The following is a 14,142-nucleotide window of genomic DNA, read 5'->3' on the forward strand; positions in this document are numbered from 1 at the left end:
TTTGGATCTAGGGGGTGTTACAATGAAAGATACCCTTCATAAATTTAGATAACAAAACTATTTAAAAACTACTAACTTCAAAAAAAAAAAAAAACAGCACGTTCTATTAAACGAAAGAATTGTACGTCTTCACCTGTCGTACGCAAAAATCAATATGACAATCAGCTGGTTTACACTTCCGGTGAAGGGAGCGGTCACGTGGTTAGCGTTTACGTTTTAGTTTTTAAAGTGCGTCTCACTGAACTATCGTCGCAATGTCATGCTAGTATACATGCAAAGCCGAAGGCTTTTGCGAAAATAATAGTTATACTTGTTATCTCTCGCAAAAAGAAACCAAGATTGGACGTTTTTAACATTCAGATGTTTACGTGTAGAGATCAACCATACTACGTTTTGCTGACGCTCACTGATTGATACATACAAGCGATAAAGTAGCATCCTGTCAAGCGTTATATGATACGTACTCATTATCATAATGCTTCCATGTTTCTAGAGATGGTACCGTATAGCGGGTTATTTCTGCGGTCAAAATATTCTGCGTTTTGGTCCAAAAAATTGATCAATATATTTTTGCTTGTTTTATTTCTGCGTTTTCACATAAATGGAAGAGGAAATTTTGCGTTTTCGATGATAAGGAGGAGGTAATTTCATGCATAATGCGTCGTCGTGAGAATGATTAGCGCGTTTAAAACAATAAACTAAATTAGTTCAGCAGAGTATATTCCAATGTTAGCGCGGTCAGATGGTGTGTATGATGAATATTTTTCTTTAGATTTAAGGGTCCCCTCAGTTCCAAAAGTTCCCGGGGTAGACAGAGAAGTGATTACATCCTTAATTTATCATTCCTAAAGCACACTCTCATCAGTCAAATCCTTTGGTCAATTATCATTTTCAGGAACAACAGATGTTTTCATCGTAAGGTATTTATTCTATCGATTTTTAAGTCCGACAAAACTTGTACAAACTACAACTGCAAACTACGGTACATCCGGTGTAAAGGTTATATAAAGGTTACTAAAGTATAGGTAGTAAGATATTCAAAAGGCACTATTAAGAACAATTCACGTGAAAATCACTCAGTTTATTTTATTCACGTTTTCTGTTGGATTAACAGTTAGCACTTTGATTGACCATCTCACTCAATTATACCTTAATCGGTAATTGGTAGATGACGACGGTAATTTTCAATAATTAGATATTGTGAACTTCGGATTACCTCTGGTAACAAAGCAAGGAAAAAAAATATGAATAAAAATGCAGATTGTTTTGCGGTTTCAATTTTTGCTTGGTAAATATTCTGCTGGAAATATTTTTGCGATTATACCGAGAGACCGAAAAAACGCAGAAATATCCCACCCTTAGAAATAACCCGCTATAAAGTATTAGTATTATTATATGAGTATGAATGGAAAATCTAAACATAAAAATGTATTCAACCCTAAAAACTGTTTTAAACACATTATTTATTTTGTTTTGCAGGTATGGTTGAACCAACTCGGATGTTTGGATATTTTACAGGTAGACTATTTTCTTTTGTGATTTTTCGTTTTACGAGATATATACACAGTTGCAAACTAAAACAAACTGCATACTATCAGAAAGTCTTTTGAATGGCGACTGATTTTGTAAGATATGGTTGTAGATATATAATATCTCGAAACATAATTGATGACGTTAACGGCTACTAAAAATAAACGTTCTTACTACTAACGTAATTATATTTGACAGTTTTTGGTTGGCGGATGAATGAAGAAAATTTCCCTGCAATTCATGATGCAAAGGTTATAGTTGAATATATCGCATCGAATTGAATGTTACCCTACTTATTGTACAAGATTAAATCTTCTTGAACTATGATCGAAACTGGATAAAAAGAAAATAAATGACACCTAAGAATCAATATTATTAGTGTCTTTTAAATTGATGTTAATACAAGTATAATCAACGCATCATATTTGTCCATTATAACTATGTTACATGATCATTAAATCATTAACAGCTTTTGATTTGGATCTGGTATTTATGCCATGTACATGTTATTATAGAAATAATATATTTGTGCTGCTGTTTTTGGAAAAAAGGTGTTAAATTCCAAAACTGCAACTCCTTCTTTTTGTGAATAATAATCCCTTAAACTGGGCGTTTCTTCGATTCAGTACAATATAAACGCCATTTGCAATCCAGACAGAATCTTGAACTGTTTATCAATGGAACGATAATTGAAAATGTAACAAGTCAAGATATTCTTGGAATCTGTGTAGATAATAATATAACGTGGAATGCACAAGTTTGCAATGTTGTGAATAAACTTAACTCAAAGGTTGCACTTTTAAAAAGAATTTCGTACTTTTTGACCGATGAAATGAAGATGTTATATTATAATGCATATATTATATCAACCATGGACTATTGCAGTACTGTATGTGGGCTTGCCCGTAAATCAGATACTGATAAAATATATCATATACAAAAGAGGGCAATTCGTGTAATAACAAAAAACATTCTCATACAAAGCCACATATTTATGGAATTCCATTCCATCAAACTTCAAGATAATCTGTTAACGTTTAAACGAAAAATTAAGGATTATTTATTACAAGATCAAAGATACTAATACTGAGTTGTTTTTTTTTTTTTTTTTTTTTTTTTTGGGGGGGGGTGTTTTTTTTTTTATTGATTGATTTATTTATTCATTTTTCCCCTCAAATCTTCATCAATTATCATGCATTTTATGTCGTATAGGGTAGCTTTTAAACTTCATGATATTGATGGATGAATGTACATGTATGCAAAATGAATTACACTGATTTATTCTCCTGGTAAAATCATTTCAAATCGAGTTTGTTTTTAAAGTGTGATTGTCGTTAAAATTGTGCTACTGATACTATTATTGTAGATATTGTGTTTTAACATTTATGTAGAAGGCCATATTGGAAATAAGTTGTATGTTTACTATGTACTCTTAATATGTCACCTTTTTAAAATAAAGTTATTATTATTATTATTATTATTCCAATCGTTACAAAAATCTAATAAGCATAATTTCATCGTGCGATATTTGTTGAAACGTTTAATATACTTATAACAAAATTTCACAAAATTGTGTACACTAGGATTGTATGCACCAGGTATAGAATACATTGCCTTCAGCTCTCATCGAGTGACTCATAACAATTGTATATCTGTACATAGAACTTTTGAAAACTGTCTGTAGTCATAGTAAATTGGGGACAGTATTACTGATGTAAGTATTGTCGAAAACGGATATGAAATTTTCCGATTTACAAACCTGATCTTTGTTCTTTATAATATTTCTATGCCACAGAGCATATTATGTTTATTTTTGAATGAATTCTAAATGCCAGTAAATCTAAACAAAATATTTCAAACCCGAAACATTTCTGTTACTTTTATTTTCTTTATAATCTAACAGTATATACTTATATTCGCTCGTTTAAACACCAAAATAAAAGTATTCTAAGTATTATAAGTGTTCTGCTTATATAAGAAATCGAAAAGGAGTAAACCGTGGAAAAAGACTGAAATGGCTATTAAGAATAGTTCAAATAACGAGGAAATGACTCCAACGGAGCAAATGTTAACACTATTTGGAACAGAAGCATGCTTATTACGAAGAGTCTGCGTGAAACGTGAAACAACAATATCTGGCAAATCCCGAAAGACGAAAGGTACCACGAAAATCATATTATAAAAGGAGCAAACCTTAGGAATAAAGAGAAAGATACATAATTCAACATAAAAATAAAATATTTTCGTGATCTTCGCGTGTCTTGTCAATGAGTTGGGCAACTGCGTAGCTTTTCATGTTTCCATCAAAACTACAATTGCCATTCAGCCAAACACCTAAGGGTTTGCATGTCAAAAAAGTAAAATAGTGATTCCTTTGGCATTAAGTCACACCGACACAATTTAAGGCCGAAATGACAACTTTCCAGCTTTTTGTGGAAAAGAAAGACTTCAGGGGCCTATCGGGCGTTTTTTCAGGAAATAACGGTCACCAAGGAAGAACGATCGACTTTCCTAAATCGGTTGGATGGCTTCTTCACAGCAGATAAAATCTACAACCCAATCGAGGTATCAAGTGGCAATTGATTTGAAGTCATCGACCTTCATCAATCGACCGAAAAGGCCTCTTAAATAGCGATGAACAAAAATTTTTGAAAAACATGCTTAAGGGATTCCACAATCAACTATCATTTTTTCTGAAAGAAGTATAGAGATGCTGTGGGATCGTCAAAGGGTAAAATTCATATGGGATGTAAGAGAAGGAGTCCAATTTATAGATACAGGAGCATTTGCAACAATAGCCGCGACCTCAAAATAATATATGTACAGGCACCTCCAATCTGACTAAAGTACTTATCCTATTACGCTACGCATAGGATCTGAGAACGACCTATTCATTGCCTCGTTCTGACGACCCTTTCGCTAGCCAATCAGAGCCTAACTTACAACATCTTGCAAATCTACCTGTAGCCTTGACTTTTGATATTTATAATTCTTATGTCATAATGTATCAGATAGCCGGTTAGCTCAGTCGGTAGGCCACTTGCTTTGTAAGTGAGGGGTCCCGGGTTCGAGCCCTGGAATGACTTCACATTTTTCTTACTCTTTGACATTCGAACAAGTCGTCTGATTGGATAAAATAAGAATAGCAATACTGGAAATCCAAAATATACAGAAGACGAATGTGAATGGGTCGTTCTCAGATCTTCGTTTAGAAGATCAAGTACTTTAGTCAGATTGCAGGCACCTCCAGTTGTTTTGATGGAAAAATTGTAAACCTTGACGACCTGATGTTAGTTATGTTATCAAAATAAGCTGTGGATCCGTTATAGCCTCAGTCAAAGATCAGTTAAAAACATGTGATTTTTTTTAATTACTTCGATGAAGTGGCGCTCAGTGAAACATAGCTTGATAGTATTTGATAAAACGCGTATTTGCGACCTCTCGAAATACAATTCAATTAAACATGTATCTTACTACGTAAAGAGACGCGGAGTTGGGGTATCTCTGATCCATATGCCATCCATTACACATCGAGGCTTCAATAAACAGTTTAATAAGGCATTGTGAAACAAAATGGAGTTATTTCGAAAAGGAGGAATATTATCTGACAATGAGAAGTAGTGTTACGGTGATTGTTGTAAAATGTCTATAATATGAAACGATCTGCTGAAATGAATAAAATGCGGAGGCAGAAAGATTTCTGGAAAATGTTCTAAAACCGTAGCAGATTCGGACGCGGCGACGTGCCAGTAGAACTTTGTTTTAATTTAAAGAATATTGCTTTTGAAAAGCAATCAGTTGAAAATGAAGAAACGGTGCAATTTGTGCAAAGTTTTGATGTCAATGAAAACTCTTCAAAATTTCTATGAATTAGACAAGCGAGTGTCGCGTGATGAAATTTTAGCGGCAGCTGGTCTTAATTTCTAAGTCGTCCGCTGGAATGACTTATTCAATAAAAGTTCCCAGAACAATGGTCTGATGGAATTATTGTCGCAGTTTATTAGAATATACCGTGATAATTCTTATAAATTACAGGGGCATAACACTGGTTACTTGTTTCGTGAAATAATTTATGACAGCTGTAATTACCAGATGCTGTCATTACAGATGCGCAGATCTGTTTCAAGTCGAATTTTGGCAAAACTGACGCTTTTTTCTTGTTAAATGAAATTAAACAGGATCATATGCGGAACTGTTCTAAGCCCTGCTTTTTTTCTAGATCTCCAAAAGGCACTGACAGAACATCTTTGTGGTTGAAAATGATAGACAGTGACATTGATGGTAAACTTAACTACTGCAAGTAATTCGAAGTTTATATATTAACATTAAATCATGTGTAAGACAATGTAATACTCTTTCAGTGGTCCTAGAATATGACGTGTGTCTATTCAAAGGAGAGATTTGCCCACCATTTCTCTTTTCTCTATTTATAAACGAACCAGCAAATGAGCTAAATCCGGGGATAATCTTTACCGAATATCGTTATATCTAATCCTTTTCGTATTAATCATGTCCGAAAGCAGTGAATTCTTCAGGGTTCAATAAACAGTTTAACAAAATAGAAAAAGTGGAAACTCCACAGGCATTATAAAACAAAATGGAATTTAACGGGAAAACGAACGTAATTGTATTTCGAAAAGGAGGAAGATTGTCTGACAATGAGAAGTGGTGTTACGGTGATGAAGAAATAGGAGTTGTAGACACTTTTAGTTATTTAGGAATGGTTCTCATCCCTTGAAGGTCATTCCGTACAACCAGACAAGGGCCTAAATGCTGTATGATCATTGTTTTACCAATATAATGTTTAACCTATTTGACTCATTTGTAACATCGGTACTCTCTTATTCCAGTAAAGTATTGGGCTTTTCAAGTGCTGACTGTATCGAACGTGTTCATAGGATAATTTTTCTGGTCAGTGAACGTGAAAAATATGATGCATAAACTTGGATTTCGCGAGGTCTGGGTTTACAACAGATCTGTTAACATTAACCTGTTTGTGCCTGTTTTAAAACAAAGGCCTTGTGGTACATTTATATCTAGCTTGAGTGAAAACAATCATGAATAAATACCATCTTTATAAATGTATAAAGAATTAAAATGAACGTTTGAAATGCCCGACTATCTTGAACTGTTAAACAGTTTAAAATATATATTTTTGTGTTATGATTAAACTCTCCGTAGTGTTAATCTGTGATCAAAAACTAGGTTAGATGAATTGAACGTATAAGAGCGATCAGAGCAACACTACAAAGCGGTTAATCGTTGAAAGATAGTATTATAGCTGAGTGCTTAAAATACCGATCAACAAGATGCTTTATATTTATTTAAATGAAAACATTATAAAAAGAAGAAGGTATTCTATATCATTAAGATTTTCATTCATACGTAGACGATTCCTTTTAACATAAAAAGATTATGATAATATTTATAATTGTATTTTATCGCATGAACGAAAAGTACGATTTAATCATATTTAGTTGTGTTTTATAACTTTGCTGTGATCAAAATACATTTGCAGATTTTGTTCAGGATAACTTTTGTGTATAAAATACACACAGTTTAAATATCTATTTTCGCAAGTCGATTATTCGAGCAGAAACCAATGCAAAAGAACAGTAGGATGAACTACCTTTCTTTAGATGAGAATTATTTACGAACTACCACGGTGCAAAATCCAAACCCTATCACAACGTGAAACCTGAAATTGTTAAACATTTTATATCTTTTATATGCATTAATTTTTTATTATAGTCTCATCTATGTACATATAATACAAGAAAATTATATATCAGCATTACACAGTCATTCAATACATTAGAATTATAAGATACTTATCCTTTTTTAGCTCACTAAGAGCCATGCTCAGGTGAGTTATTGTGATCGCTCGATGTCCGGCGTCCGTCGTCTGTCAGTCGTCTGTCAACATTTAGCTTGTGTATGCGATAGAGGCTGTATTTTTCAATAGATCTTCATGAAATTTAATCAAAATGTTTGTCTTGATAAAATCTAGGTCAGTTTCGAATATGGGTCTTCTGAGTTAAAAAACTAGGTCACCAGGTCAAATCAAAGAAAAACCTTGTATTCGCAATAGGGGCTGCATTTTACACTGGATATTCATAAAATTTAGTCAGAATGGTTGCCTCGATAATATCTAGGTCAAGTTTAAATACGGGTCATCTGAAATCAAAAACTAGGTCGCTAGGTCAAGTCAAAGAAAAACCTTGTGTATGCAGTAGGGACTGCATTTTATATTGGATCTTCATGAAATTTTATTAGAATGTTTTCCTCGATGAAATCTAGGTCAAGTTTGAATATGGGCCACCTAGGATCAAAAACTAGATCACCCAGTTAAGTCAAAGAAAAACCTTGTGTATGGCATAGTGACTGCATTTTACACTAGATGTTCATGAAATTTTATCAGAACGTTTGTCTTGATGAATTTTAGGTGGAATACAAATCGGGGTCATCTGGGGTCAAGAACTAGGTCACCCGGTAAAATCAAAGAAAAACTTTTTGGATGGAATAGGGGCTACATTTTAGGTGGGATGTTCATGAAATTTAATGAAAATGTTTGCTTTGATGAAATTTGGGTCAAGTTCAAATATGGGTCATGTTGGGTCAGAAACTAGGTCACATGGTCATATCAAAGAATAACCTTGTGTATGCAATAGGGGCTGCATTTTTTCAGTCGATCTTTATGAACTTAATCAGAATGTTTGTCTTGATAAAAGCTAGGTTGAGTTCAAATATGGGTCATGTTGGGTCAAAAAGTAGGTCACACGGTCAAATCAAGGAAATACCTTGACTATGCAAAAGGGGTCGCATTTTAAGCAGGATATTCATTAAATTTGATCAAGCTGCTCTCAGGTGAGCGACCTAGGACTATTTGATCCTCTTGTTATACTATGTCTACCACTTTTAATGTTATTAGAACGTTAAAACAAAGATGTTGTTGTTGCCAATCGTAAATCAAAATTCAGCTTACATCACTTGGAAACTAAAATGAACAATGATAAATTGCATTAAAGCCCAATCAAGAAAGAAAATCTATTTAAAATGTTATAACAGGTTTTGGCACTTAATCTACCTAACCTGGAATCACTGAGAAATATTTTCAACTTATTCGTATCTGAAATTGTTAAAACTATGTAATATATAAAAATGTATATATGTAGGTACAGCAGACACTGTTGTCATTATCAACATTTTAAGGTGTAAATAATGGCATATTATCATTGTGTCTTGTTATAAGACCGCATATCCAAGTTCAAAGACTAGTTTCACAAAAGTTCATACGTTTCATGCTACGTTCTCTATTAAAGGTGTCGTTAATTCAGTTATCATTTGTTTTAGTTTCTTTGGCGTCTAAGAATAGACGAATATTTTTAATAAATCTACATCAAAATGATGTTCACTCTACTCTTAAGTTCTAACTTGGCCTTAGTGCGCCATGGATTCCGTAGACAACGAATCGCACTTAGCAGTGGCATGAAATCATCGTGCGAATTCTAAAAATTGAATAATTCTGAATGGTAATCATTGCAGATGCCGCTTAAATGATTACGAAAAGTCAATAACATTTATGTACCAGTGTCATTGACATAAAAGAATGGCATGTTCTGCTTAAAACATTGTAGGCTGAAAACACGTGCGGCAGACGTTGAATGTTGTGACTGCAGTCTTATCTCAGATGCAAGCGTTTATTCCAATCTCTTGTTGGAAAATGAAATCATTTATCCTAATCTGTGTGATTTTAAGACCACCAATATTTGATTTTAAGTTTGGCAAGTTCAAAGCAGGGAACGGGCAATTTTGTGCAACTTTCATTTTAGACTTATTTAGTACATACTCTTACCTCTACTACTGAGGCATTTATCTTTGCAGAGATGTCTACCAAAATATATACACTTATTATAATATAAGGTGATCACTTTCGTTTTCTCCAACTACTTAACGCAAATATTTCATAACGTGTTAAAATAGAATATAACAAAAAAAAAAGAAAAATAGGAACTTGTAAGACAAAGTCATTCCTCCTGTTGGAAGAATTTGCAAGCTAAACAATGGTCAGTGCATGTGTGGAAGTCCCGATGGTATTACCCAGAGACTTGATCCAGCACATTAATAAAAAGATAATTTCTATATGCTTCCGTTTATAATTAAAGATGTGCTGGAAAACACAGCTTGCAGTAGATACTGTGCAGTGTATTGTGTATTTTCAGTCCATACAGCATTCGCTTCATATCTGCAGTATATATTCAACACAGTTTAAACATTTGAAACATAATCGACGAGTGCAAGATACTTTTGCTGTATTGCAGCATATCTGCAGTATAGTTGCAGCATAATTTAAATATTTGAAACACGGAGTTCATTTTTTTACATTTGCAATGGAACGAGTGTACAGAATAATTACAGCAGTACAGCAAATATACTTAAGATATACTTCAATATTGAAGAATACTGAAAGTGTACTGGAAATATGCTGCAATTCTGTACGTGTGCGTGCGTACGTACGTGTGTGTAGAGGTGAGGTATTGAAACATAGTGATATATAGTGATTTACATAAAACTAGATAAGAGAAATACTGCACAATTCAAGCCCAAAATGAAATGATATTTTTATACGCCCGAAGTATTATGTTATGACGCCGGTGTCCATCTTTCTGTCGTCCGTGCGTACGTTACCAATTTCGTGTCCGCTCCGTAACTCTTGAACCCCTTGAAGGATTTCAAAGAAACTTGACAGAAGTGTTCACCACATCGAGACAAGATGGAGAGCGCTTGTTCTAGATGGCTCGCTTTAAGGTCAAGGTCACACTTAGGAGTCAGATGTCATGTAACTATGTTTTGTGTCCGCTCTGTAACTCTTGAACTGCTTGAAGGATTTTTAAGAAACTTAGCATAATTGTTCACCACATCGAGACGACATGTAGAGCGCATGTTTTGGATGACTAGCTCCAAGGTCAAGGTCGCACTTAGTGGTTAAAGGTCATACATTCTTGCGTATATTGCTCCGCATTGCTGTGCTCTTGTTTTTATTTTGTGCAGTTTGATGTTTTCGTATCTGAGTTCTTACCTTTCACTACGTAAAAAAAGAAAGATAAATCTTTTTACTTTACTAATAAATCTTTATCGGCAGCTTTTACACAGGCTCTACACTATAGATTATATACATGGTAAAAAATCATTTCAGGCCTAATTACCTGACGTTCTTTTCTTTCTTGGCAAATTTTGTTATCAGTTGATAAATGCATGATACATTTTTATTGCTTAGGATCTTCATTCAAAAGACAACAGATGTCAAATGTTTTCAGTGTCCAATTGTAACACCAGTATACTTAAAAGAAACGAAGAAAGAATGGCCTACTTTGAGCCCAAAGTGTCATTCATTCTTTTTTATCTTTAGTAGTTTGATATGTTTTCGTATCTAAGTTCATACATTTTACTACGTAAAAAAAGAATGATAAATGTTTTCTTTCCTAGTTAAGTTTTTATGTCCTCTAACTAAATAATGTAACTTGCAGTTACAAAAATAATTCTACTCAATATTATTACACAGAGTGCTTTTTATAGCTATCAATTTAAGTGTGGCATATTTGTAGAGGAATAAGACAATTATTTCTGAGATTTGTGGGGCAATGAGATTTAAAATCACAGTTGAAAAAATATTTTAGACAGAAGAAACAAACATTGGTCTTACTGTAAAACCATACACAGTTCTTTGCTTAATGTTACATTATTTCAGTACAATATTTTAGGTAGTAAAATCATTTGTAAAAAAGAAATGATGTCAAGGCATTTTGTACATACAGCGCACTTTTTTCTGCCACAGTCGGTCTACTTACACCGGTTTGCAGTATCTTAAATGTACAGCTTTATTTTATTTGTTACACATTATGTTTACAAAATGCTGTCTTTATAGCGTGTTCAGAAACCTATATGAGATGTTACACAATATATCCCTGGAAAGGACCTACAAACTGGGATAATGCAAACAAGCACTGCAAGACGAACAATCTTCAGCTTGTTTCTGTACAGTCAAAATACGAAATGAAGTACATTAACTATGTTTTACGGGACTTCGTATACAACAATAAGTGGGTATCGGATACAGTGAAGAATTATACGGCACATATTGGTGAGTTAAAAAACACACATTACAAAATTTCTAACCGGCAACTTTCAACTCGAAATATTGGACTTTATTTTAAGTTCCGCCACACTCAAGTGACCAACTTTTTCCGTCCTTATAATCTTCATTAAAATCGTTCTGATAATACAGGTATACTACACGATGATAAGTTCGCAGTTTACGCCTTCACCGAATTGGGGTGTTTTCGTAACTTCAGTTGCAAACCTTTTCAGTCGTGTATCTTTTCAGTATAATTTTAAACAGATAAATAACGTATCTTACATTTTAGAAACAAAAGTATGGCTTAAACTAAACTAATATGTCAAGTACAGCTATATTAATGCAATAGATTGTGAAGACATGAAATACATTGTTTGGTCTAACATATGTCACTGTCAGTTGGTAAGTAGATACATACATTTCTCTTTTTTATGCAAATTATGTATATTTATCATCATGGAAATGCAAACGTATACACTTTTTCTGTGGCTGGCTTTAAAGAAATTATATACAGGTGAACTGTTTCAATTTATCGAAACAGTAAGAAAAGGTTATAAGCCTGCGGAATAATTTCACGAGGACGTATAACAAAGTTGTATTGTAGGGATCTATTTAAACATGATTCTGCTATTATGTCCATTCTAATATGTCTTTTATGTAAACAAGTAGACGGACTTAGGAAGTACTTTTTCATGGCACACGTATGGCACCATATTTAGCAGATCAACATGATGTCAACACATAACGTGTTTAACAGAGTCAAAATACTGGATGAAACACGTTCCGAGTGTGTAGACCTCTACTGAGTTACGTTATTTTCTGCGCCTAAAAATCGATAGTGTATATGAATTAAGTTTAACTACGTTTTGTTATATCACTGCTTGTCATGATGTTTTTTATGCCCGCACTTTGGGGGGCATATAGATTTGCCCTTGTCCGTCCGTCCTTCCGAGAATGTTGTGTCGCGCCTAGCTCCAAAAGTATTTGACGTAGAGTCACAAAACTTTACAGGAATGTTGGTCAGCATGTGTATATGCGCACCTGGGGTTTCGCGTCCGGATTCATTCAGTCATGTAGAAGTTATGGCCCCTGACTTTGTGAAAATTGGTCATTTTAGTGTTGTGTCGCTTCTAGCTCCAAAAGTTTATGGCTTAGAGTCACAAAACTTTACAGGAATGTTGGTCAGCATGTGTAGTTGTGCATCTGGGGTTTCGCGTCCGGATTCATCCAGTCATGTAGGAGTTATGCCCCTGACTTAGTAAAAAATTGGTCATTTTAATGTTGTGTCGTGCATAGCTCCAAATGTAGTTGACCTAGAGTCACCAAAGTTTACAGGAATGTTGGTCAGCATGTGCAGTTGTGCACCTGGGGTTTCGCGTCCGGATTCTTTCAGTCTTGTAGGAGTTATAGCCCCTGACTTAGTTAAACTCATGGTAGCTCCAAAAGTATTTGACCTAGAGTCGCCAAAGTTTACAGGAATGTTGGTCAGCATGTGCAGTTGTGCACCTGGGGTTTTGCGTCCGGATTCATTCAGTCGTGTAGGAGTTATGGCCCCTGACTTAGTTAAAAATTGGTCATTTTAATGTTGTGTTGTGCGTAGCTCCAAAAGTATTTGACCTAGAGTCACCAAAGTTTACAGGAATGTTGGTCAGCATGTGCAGTTGTGCACCTGGGGTTTTGCGTCCGGATTCATTCAGTCGTGTAGGAGTTATGGCCCCTGACTTAGTTAAAAATTGGTCATTTTAATGTTGTGTTGTGCGTAGCTCCAAAAGTATTTGACCTAGAGTCACCAAAGGTTACAGGAATGTTGGTCAGCATGTGCAGTTGTGCACCTGGGGTTTCGCGTCCGGATTCATTCAGTATTGTTGGAGTTATGGCCCCTGACCTGGGAAAAAATTGTCATTTTAATGTCATGTAGTGGGGGCATCTGTGTCCAATGGACACAATTCTAGTTTCTATCTTAAAAGTACTTGTTCATTAGTTATTTTCTAATTTGCTATTTTGGCTTTTGCAGCCATATAGAGACTTAATTTATGGTTTAATTTGGTACAAACTTACAAAAAATCTTGGATTCCATGATGAATCCGTCAGATCCAATCATAAGTTCCGGAGGTACGGCCCTTGATTGACCCATGAAAGAGCCAAAATTTGTTAATTTTTACCTTGTGAATACGGTAGAAGTGATATTTTCCGTTCTAATGTAACAACACTTACAGACAACTTAAGTCACAATAAGATCTCGGTTCCTTTCGAAAAACTGCTAAATTCCATCATGGCTTCTTGATTAACTGCCACTTTATGCTTTGATTTGATACAAACTTGCACAGAATGTTTATTTTGATGATCTCTAGGCCATGTTCGAAACTGGATTGTGTGGCGTCCAAAAGTAGGTCACTAGATCAAATCAAAGGAAAAGCTTGTTAACACCCTAGAGGCCACGTTTATGAGCCTATCTTCTTAAAACTTGTTCCGAATGT

General features: G+C 34.5%; 1 protein-coding gene across 1 annotated transcript in view; it reads left to right on the forward strand.

Moving 5' to 3' along the window:
• The window catches only part of LOC123523156 (uncharacterized), a 90,131-nt gene that overhangs the window by 38,663 nt on the left and 37,326 nt on the right, over positions 1-14,142 (forward strand). The window contains exons 6-7 of the mRNA XM_045300827.2: positions 1,480-1,518; positions 11,456-11,671. Coding sequence (XP_045156762.2) covers positions 1,480-1,518; positions 11,456-11,671 — 255 coding nt within the window. The remainder of the gene's footprint in view (positions 1-1,479; positions 1,519-11,455; positions 11,672-14,142) is intronic.

The sequence above is a fragment of the Mercenaria mercenaria genome, chromosome 8 (assembly GCF_021730395.1).
Source record: "Mercenaria mercenaria strain notata chromosome 8, MADL_Memer_1, whole genome shotgun sequence".
NCBI classification, from domain to species: domain Eukaryota; kingdom Metazoa; phylum Mollusca; class Bivalvia; order Venerida; family Veneridae; genus Mercenaria; species Mercenaria mercenaria.